This window comes from Megalops cyprinoides, chromosome 19 (assembly GCF_013368585.1).
Source record: "Megalops cyprinoides isolate fMegCyp1 chromosome 19, fMegCyp1.pri, whole genome shotgun sequence".
NCBI classification, from domain to species: Eukaryota; Metazoa; Chordata; class Actinopteri; order Elopiformes; family Megalopidae; genus Megalops; species Megalops cyprinoides.
In genome coordinates, this window is record NC_050601.1 from 27304260 (window position 1) to 27313942 (window position 9683).

General features: G+C 40.8%; 1 protein-coding gene across 1 annotated transcript; it reads left to right on the forward strand.

The window, feature by feature from the left end:
• The first annotated feature begins 2477 nt into the window (after positions 1-2477).
• LOC118794009 (phosphoinositide-interacting protein-like) lies at positions 2478-4184 on the forward strand. The gene is made up of 3 exons (XM_036552142.1): positions 2478-2499; positions 2811-2940; positions 3770-4184. Exons 1-3 carry the CDS (start codon positions 2478-2480, stop codon positions 4182-4184), a joined length of 567 nt encoding a protein of 188 aa, XP_036408035.1.
• The last annotated feature ends 5499 nt before the right edge of the window (positions 4185-9683 follow it).

The window sequence follows — 9683 nt, forward strand, 5'->3', positions numbered from 1 at the left end:
GGGCAGGGCTAGAACACAAGGAAAACAAAGGCACATGGACAAGGAAAAACAAAAACACAACAGCTAGGGGGCGGGAGCCCTGACATATACATTACCAACAGCAGATTTATCTGTTTATCTGAGATTGTTCAGTGGTATTAGAAATCGCAGTAGACTAGTTTATTTTTATTTAAATAACTTATTCGTTTGAAAATGTGATTACATTTTATTTTTATTTAAATGTGACAATGTCATTTAAAAGATCAGCATACCTTTTATTCAGTGTGTTTTATTAAATTCATGTCAAATGACATTATTTCCTTTAAAAATTGATTTGATCTTCAAAAAGTCTTTTTACCAAAAAAAGGTGTTGAAAAATGGGGGGTCCTTTTCTAATCAGGGACATGTTATTATATTCAGCTAATATGGTATGTTCTCTGCCTTTTTCCCACGATTTTGGATTTTTTCAAATACCCAAAAATGGCACTCCTCCAACAGCATTGGCACTTCCTATTACAATGTCCCAATAAGGCACATTGCATTTTATGGCACTGCTTATGTGTAAGCTTGACATATATGTAGCGGGGGGCAGTGCGGTGGTGCAAATGGGTAGCAGTACTGCCTAACAATATGGAGGTTTCAAGTTCAGGGTGTGTCCGCGTTCAGTTTGTACCTTGTACCTGTGTTCATGTGGGTTTCCTCTGAGTATTCTGGTTTTCTACCACAGTCCAAACACATTCAGGTAATGTCAACTGGACATGCTACATTGGCCATAGGTGTGAGTGTAAGAGTCGGTGTCAATGTGTCTGATCACCCTGTGATGGACTGGTGTCTTGTTCAGGGGTTGTTCTGAGTAGTTGTTTACCTGCTGGCCCTGAGTTGCTTGGCCCCTTCATTGCTGCTTGCAGCTATATTTGTGGGTTGTTATGCAACACCTTTCAGTAAATCCCTGTTACAGAAGGAGTTTCTCAAAGTAGGTCAGGCATGTATTTACATATAAACAGTTCCATTCGCTCAACATAACATATCGGCCGTTTGGGTCTACAGATAGTAAAGTTAGATGATCTTTAGATAGAAAATGATTCCTGGGGGTAGCATGAGCATAAAGTACCAAATCTATAAAACTATGGTTCCGCGCAGACTCTGTACATGAAGATTGTCAATCTGGACTACTTTAGGGATGCTCTTCAGATTTTTTTTTCACTGTTTCCACTATTCTTAATTACGTACCTGCTTTATTGGAATGTGAATATAGTTTCCATAGTCCTGACAGAAGATAAGCAGGCTAACATAACACTGCAGACTGGTGATGCAGATGGCACGACCGATACAAATAGTCAATCCGACCACATTCAAGTTCACACCAAAAAGTCCTTTGGCTGAGCGTTTCCTCACTTTTCAACACTGTCACAAATATTTCAACATTTATTGTCTATCTTGGAATATGAAAAACTACATCTGAATACAGACTCAAGAAACGTTTTACCATGCTGCACTCTCATAAAGGTGAAGGTGTAAAATCGAGTGGCAACTTAACTATCTGCCCCAGTTATGACAGAGGATTTGACTGGGGTAACAAAACAATTAATATGATACTCAAGGAAGTGTGCCTGACTCCACTGACTCATGTCGATGGCCGCAGACAGATGCGATGTTGATACTGTGAGATAAGACATGCATAGTGGGGGCACCTATAGTAGTAAAACAATGTTGCGCTGTATAATTCATAGAACAACAGTAAAGTACAGCAGAGATGGATGAGCTTGGCTCATAACCAAATGCCATTGCACCTGTGTACCAAGCTTATTAAACTGAATAGCTTCAATATATCCATATGATAATGTGTTAAACGTAAAAGTAAACTAGGTTAAATTTGAATAAGTCGTATTCAAAACATTCATGTTAGACCATACCATCGCAGCTGTGCAGATGTGGTGTTGGCGCAGTGAGTTATGATGGACTGTTCCTGTAGGAAGAGCTCATCAGTGTAGAGGCATCAGGGCTTAGGGTGGAACCATCCAATCAGAAAGTAGCAGCACTTAATCCTGACAATTCTGCACAGAGACACTGCACCATTACACTGATTACAGGAAAAAGCCCTGTGTTTCTATGGAAACATTATGGGGTTTTGGTGAGTGATGAGGTAATGGAGTAATCAGATCTGCCCTGCTATATGACACACAACAGGAAACAAACATGTACACCTCTCGATCATCTCTGAAGTTGGTCGGCAGGACCAGTCTTCACAGTAAGAAGCTCACACCCTGGGCAGAATTCTGGGTAAATATCACTAGGGATAGGTGATAATCCGCCCCTGGAGACAGTTAGCCCCCAGTACAGGGTTACTATGCCACAAAATATAGTTTAACTTTCTTTCTAAAAGGGGTGAATGGTTTTGACAGAGGTTCTCCAGAGTCATATGTAGTTTACTTACGATCTCTGTTATCAAAGAGAAAGAATGAAACAGATGGGGATGAAGGAGACAAAAAAATTGAGAGATGGAGAGTGGGACAGACAAAGGTAAATAAGGAAAGAGTGAGAAAGAGAGGAAAGAGGGAGCGTTAGAGAGACAAGGGGGAGAGAATACAATAAGAAGGAGACATGGAAAAAGAGGGAACGAAGCAGAGAGACAGAGAGCGGGACACTGCGAGGGAGGGGGAAGGGAGAGGACATTAAGCATTAAGAGAGGCAGTCACTTACAACATGTGGGACGGAGCTGCGGTCTGGGTAGGAGGGGGCAGGGATGGGAGCGGGGGGGTTGCATGAGGATTCACGGAGGGAGCGGACACTGTTTCCCTGAACATACCCCGAAGAGCAATCTCTGCCCACAGGCTCTCCATCCACATACCAGTCAGCAGCTCCTCGCGTGGGACGGGAGAGTTTGTACGCCACACTCAGGAAAATCCACCAAGGTTTGGAGACACCACCACAGCCCCAGCTCACCACCAACACATGCTATAGGTGAGCATGGCTCTTTCTGTCACCCTGTCCTCGGTTTGCCATGGGTCCGCTGGTTCTTTTTCAGCAAGATAGGGCAACTCTTTCTGTAAATGTGTGCTTTACCATTCCAATTGCTGTTGCTGTTTTCACTGGTCAAAATCTTTTACCTCCTAGAAACTAGAAAGGGTTTTTATCTGTTTAAACTGCTGAAATTTCCTTAAACAGTGAGGGCTACCTTCTTTTCCTTAAATGCTGTAAAACCGTTAAACCTAAACCAGTTACAAAGAACAGATGGCATCTGCCGCAGCTCCATTCTCTGAGTCCAAACATGCCCTAAATCCTCCAGAGATGTAAGAGGTGCTTATGATGGGAAATGTTGACCAGAGATCATTCAGAAAGGTGTGGTCTGGATGCAGTGATGTGAAATTTCTCCTGCTCGTCAGACCAAATTTACTCTGAATGGTGTTTTAATGGCTTGGGAGCACCATTAGCCTGTTTCTCTTCCATTGCAGCCCTTTGTAGTTGGCTGAACTCCAGGAGATCCAGATCATCACATTTTGTTGGGATTGTGACTGTTCTTGATTCTTGTAAAATGTAAAATTCTCTGTAGTTTTAACTGTGAGAAATCTGTTCAAAACAACAGGGCGCTGTACTTCTTTGTCAAAGAACTGTGAAAGATATAGATAGCAGTGTGATTCAACATTAAATGTTTCTCTGATGCTCCAATTTAAAAAAGGATCTTAAATTTGAAAAAGGGAATGAAAGTTGATGAAAGTTATTGCGGCAGTTTTTTATGACTTTCTGCGTGACTGATTGAAGGTGAGTGATAGTCTCTGCCCCTCTACTGCAGGCTTAAAGGTCTGGGGATGGAGGCAAATGGAAACAATATCCCGTTGGCGGACCGGGCACGGTCGCAGTCCAATGACTGCCTGACTGAGAGCACGGTATTCAGCCTTTCTCAGAGCGAGTCACTCTGGACCAACGAGTCAACCCGCAGTGCCTGGGAGATTTACCAGTACCCTATTCTCCTCCTGGCCACCGGGGGGGCTGTCTTCATCTGTGGATTTGTTCTGAGTGGCCTTTACTTCACGGGAATAAAGGAGATCCACAGACAGGCTGCCAACCTCCTGGGCCCGGCGCTCCTGTCCATTGGGCTAATGGTGCTGGTGGTGGGGCTGGTGCTGGTCCCCATCACCAAGGAGAACATGAGACCACCAATGAAGAGGCCCTTCAGCTACTCCAGGCCTCCACTCTTCAACCTGTGACCTGCCTGCTGCAATCCTTCTCCCTTCCAAAAAAGGACAACAGTGATATATGTGGCCTCTTTGTTCTTTCTCCACACCCAAAATGAAGTTCAAACGGACATGGGAATACAACAGCATGTTTTTTATGGAGGACATTGACACAATGTGCCAGGTAATTGAACAATGTGCCATGGAATTGTGAGCTTATCTAAACTATGGATTTCATGTTTATAGACTTCAGTCCTTACTCGGAAGAAAGCAAAGAATATTATATGTTAACTGAAAGAACCTCAGAGTCTTATTTTACATGACAAAAGACACCTCACAGACTTTAACGAACAGCACAAAAGACAGCTTTGGCACTGGGCATTACTGCTCTCTCTGTCCATTTCAGGATTTCTCGAATCCTTAAAACCATTTTTAAAACAGGGCTTCACCAATTATTCTGATGCTATTCAGAACTATTATTGTCAAAATACTGTCATCATACAAGTGCTCAAAGATATCTAATAAATCATACAGCATGAAATGTTATCTCTTCTAACATCTGTGTCAGCAATATGCTATTGCATTGAAGTTGGGAGAATGAATGTAATAAAATCAATGAATGTGCCAGTGTGCATGTGTTTGAGTAAGGGATACTGAATGATGGAAGAACTGAATTTAGCCAGAAATTAATAAATACACATAATGTAACACACTGTGTTCTTTGTTGCATTGATGCAAACAGGGTCCTAAAAAGACAACATGAAACATGTTAACATGTTTTCAGAGAAGGAACTGAACTGAACCTGCAATGTAGAGACAAGGTTAGTACAGAAGTTTTTTTTTTTTTACATTTTATATCATAAAATATAAAAACATAACATAACAGAAAGGTTACACAATAGAGGACAGATGGATTCTGAAATGGTGGGTGTTCTGATTGGGTGAGGAAGGTCATTCCACCACCGCGGAACAAGAGCAGAAAAAAGATGTGGCTGAGTGGAATGGCTGCCAGGTTCCCAAAGTGAGGGGACCGCCAGCTGCCCAGCGGAGGTTGAGTGGAGAGATCTGGTTGGAGTGTATGGATTGATCAGAGACTGAAGGTAGGACGGGGCAGAGCCTTTTGTGGCCTGGTAAGCTAGCACCAGTGTCTTAAAGTGGGTTTCTTTAGCAGTGGCATGACCCATGCCCTCTTCAAAACAGAGGGAACTATACCAGTAGACAGGGAGCTGTTGATTAAGGAAGAAATGTTGAAAAAGGGAAGAATGTACTTCAAACTCTGCTAGTAACTCACTGAGCAATTATCTGACTTTAGCCAATCTTACCATGGGTTGCAGTCGATATACAAAATAGTTAATTTCATAAGGTGAGTTCTTATATGCCAGATGTATTTTTATTTTTATTTATCTTTTATTTAACCAGGAAGGTCCCATTATGATACAATATCTCTTCTGCCAGGGAGTCCTGGTCAAGACAGGCAGCGAAATGAAATAAAAAGAAGGTTTCATAAAGGTACAAACAAGGACAGATAACACCACAGAAACATATCAAAAATACAACAAATAGACACAAAACATGCAGGGATCACAGGCTAAGAAGAATCATGGAAAATAATGGCACATGTTAAAAACAATGACATTGTTCTGTAAAAACTGATTTTAAAATATTTTAAGCATGTTGAGAGGGGGTAAAGATTCCAAGTTAAGTATGTTTTGCAGCTCATTCCAAGCTTGCTGCACATGAAAGGAAAAGGCAGATTTACCCAGCTCTGTTCAGGTGGTTGGGACCATGAGGAGAATTTTCTCTGATGATTTAGTGTTATACCTACTTGGGCAATATATCAGTAAACTAGATATGTACTGCGGTAATTTACCCAGTAAAGCTTTTGCAATAAAAATTAACTATAACAGAGCTAGCCGATGCTCTGCACATAAATTAGCAGAAGGAGTAAAACTTTACAAAAAAAACACAATTTATTTACAAAAAAAAACCACTCACAAACACAGGATAACCAGTCTAAAACCTCCAGCACAGCAAAATGGCTTGCAGCAATCTCTGAACCTGGCCACACACCTGTATATAACAAGCCTTAATTATTGAGGTGTGACCAGTTAACTGGCTCTCAGACAAAGACAAACAAAACAATGAAACCATCATTAAATCAAGAAACATAAAACCTGTCCCAGTTGTAATTGATTGAATGAAACGTTTATTTTACAAGATGGAAAGTAGACAATGAGGATCCTCAGTTTAACCAATTAAACAATTAACAAACATTTAACCTGTTGGGGGTGAGGTGAAGGGCTACTCCTTCACATTAACATATGGGATTTTCTCCTTAGACACAATGAAGTCCATTGAACCATTTCATATAAGTTACAATGATGTGTACGGGCGCTTGCACCAGTTACAAACCGCTAAGCAGCATGATAGACTACATTTAGTTTTTTCAAAAGAGATGAAGATGCATGCATATAAATTACATTACCATAGTTTAATACTAACAAAAGGTACTTTGAACTAGTCTTTTTCTAGCTGTAAAAGGGAAACATTTTTTTAAACAAAAATAAAAACCTAACCTTGGTCTGAGTTTCTTAGGAGGCTATCAATATTGACACCAAAGGTCAACTTGTCATCAAGCCAGATGCCAAGGTATTTCTAGGAGGTAACCCTCTCTAGATGAGTGCCATCTAGTGTTAGGTCAGTACAGTCAGTGGGTGATGAACGGGAACATGTAAAAGTCATAAATTTGGGCTTTTTAGAGTTTAATAGCAATTTTAATTTAACAAGAGACATCTGTAATATGTTAAAAGCAGTCTGTAAAGAATCCATTGCCACTTTTAAAGATGGTGCCACAGTATAAATAATAGTGTCATCTGCACAGAGGTGTACCTTTGCTGGATTTAACCCTACACCAAGATCATTTATATAAATAGAAAACGAAATTGGACCCAAGATAGATCCTTGAGGAGCACCTGTCTTCACTATTAGAGGACCAGAGTTATAATTGTCTATGGACACACAGTCCCAGTCAAATAGTTTGAAAACCAGTTCAGCACAGGGTCACTAAAACCTATACATTTGAGTCTTTGCAGGAGAAGACCATGATCCACTGAATCAAACGCTTTGGATAAATCAATAAAAAGTGCAGCACATGATTTTTTATCATCCAGAGCAGTAATAATATCATTTGTGACTGATATGGCTGCAGTTATAGTACTATGCCCTTGTCTAAAACCTGACCGAATCTGACTTAAAATATTATTATCAGACAAGAAGTGCTTTAGCTGTTCATTTACAAGAGATTGAAATACTTTAGCTGTAACGGACAGTCTGGAAATAGGGCGATAATTATCCAGGACAGTGGGATCTCCACCTTTTAATAAAGGAAGGACAAACACTGACTTCCAAGGACTGGGGATCAAGCCACATCTTAGACTGAGATTAAAAATGGAGGCAATGGGTCTCGCAATCAGATTTGCAGCTGTTTTTAAAAAAATAAGGTTATTATTTGGTCAGGACTAGCAGACTTTTTACAATCAAGACTTGACAGAGCTTTGTAAACCTGAGTGAGAGAAATGGGGAAAAAATTATTTCCAGGTCAACTTGAGGTGGTGGCTAGATGTCTTTAACATCTACAGGGAGACTACAGAGGGTGGTTAAGCCTACATTGATAAAGTGCTTATTAAAAGCATCTGCTAAGTTATGTGTACCCTTAATTTCGCTTTGATTTACCTTTAAATGATCAGGAAGAATATAGGGTGTCATAGTTAAATGATCATCAGGGTCTAAATTCCAAAATTTACTGGGATCATTAAGGTTCTCATTTATTAAGTTAAGGTAGTAGTCACTTTTTGCATTTTTTATCAATTTAGTGCAATTATTTCTTAATGCCCTATAATGTACCCAGTCCCCAGCATCATTACTTCTTTTAGCCTTGGCCCATGCATTATCTCTTTCTCTAATAGAGGATGAGATAGATTCATTAAACCATGGGGTTTTATACTAAATATCAAACAACATCGAAGGAAAAAAACTTTCTTTACAATCTAAACATTTGTTAAGCAATGAATTTAATCCCTTGTCATACAAATCATACAGTATGTCTTACTCGATTAAGATTGTCCTGCTCAAAATAACAGGTAAAGCATGATATTCAGTGATCATACTAATTAAGATTGCATTGAGATAAATCTTCCTTGGGCAGCAGTGGGTGCAGTGGTAAGGAGCAAGGCTTGTAGCCCAAAGATTGTATAACTGCCGGGGCACTCCTGTCATACCCCTGGGCAAGGTACTTATCCCAAATTTCCTGAAAAAATATCCAGCTGTATGCATGGACGCTGTGTAAAATCTGTAAGATATGTACGTGGTTGCTTTTGTTGGATTTTATTTAAAGATCACCCAAAGGTATGAATAAATGTAACACTTGTGTTTTCTGAAATAAAATGAATTATTTGTGAACACTATGACTTCACTCTTCACAAAGCTTCTAGGGTTTTATATAGTATATGTTTTATAGGTTTTAAATTTTTAATGAAAGTCCCAAGTGGCTTCATGCGCAAGGTACTTTGAGAGCAGGCTGAGCCCTATGGCCAGGGGTCAAAAACCAGCTGTGTCATTTACCAACAATGACCAGGATCCCACAGAGGCAGAACAAGTACAAGTAATTGGGCTGGGTATGTTAGCCTGAGCTTCCACATCTCACTTCTAGAAGAGATGAAATGTCAGTGTTGTATGTTTTCCTGTCAAAGAAAAGTGCCAGTGTTCACATCAGGAGATCTTCTCCTGCAGTGAGAGGAGCATTCAGATCAGGAGATCCTCTCCTGCAGTGAGAGGTGCATTTTGCATTTTGATCGGGAGATCCTGTCCTGCAGCAAGTGTTCGGATCGGGAGATCCTGTCCTGCAGCAAGTGTTCGGATTGGGAGATCCTGTCCTACAGTGAGTGTTCGGATTGAGAGATCTCCTGCAGCGAGTGTTCGGATTGGGAGATCCTGTTCTACAGTGAGTGTTCAGATTGGGAGATCTTCTCCTGCAACAACTGTTCGGATTGGGACATCCTCTCCTGCAGTGAGTGTTTGGATTGGGAGATCTTCTCCTGCAACAACTGTTCGGATTGGGACATCCTCTCCTGCAGTGAGTGTTTGGATTGGGACATCTTCTCCTGCAGTGAGAGGGTCCTTAGGATCAGGAGACCCCTCCTACAGTGAGGATTTGGATCAGGAGATCCTCTCCTTCAGCACGCAGAGCGTTAGTACTTGGAGATCCTCTCCTGCAGTGAGTGTTTGGATCCTCTCCTGCAGTGAGCGTTCAGATCGGGACATCCTCTCCTGCAATGAGATTGAATGATGTGGCTCTTTGAGACATCCACGTGCAATGCATACAGTAATGTTGTTTACCCCACGTCTGTAAGTTGAGCCAGCCACTTCAGATGTTGTCATCGATTTTTAAGTCAGGCAAATGATTGAGGGTGATTGGTGATTAATTATTAATCTACCATGGGGTATATATCTGTCTTATTGTTGTCCTGTCAAATG

What these genes read in the sequence shown, in the direction of transcription:
- LOC118794009 (XM_036552142.1), top strand. Translation starts at nt 2,478, where the DNA reads ATGGAGAGTGGGACAGACAAAG. An exon ending in GGAGAGTGGGACAGACAAAG is followed by an intron (nt 2,500 to 2,810) that starts GTAAATAAGGAA and finishes CTCTGCCCACAG; the next exon opens with GCTCTCCATCCACATACCAG. An exon ending in ACCACCAACACATGCTATAG is followed by an intron (nt 2,941 to 3,769) that starts GTGAGCATGGCT and finishes CCTCTACTGCAG; the next exon opens with GCTTAAAGGTCTGGGGATGG.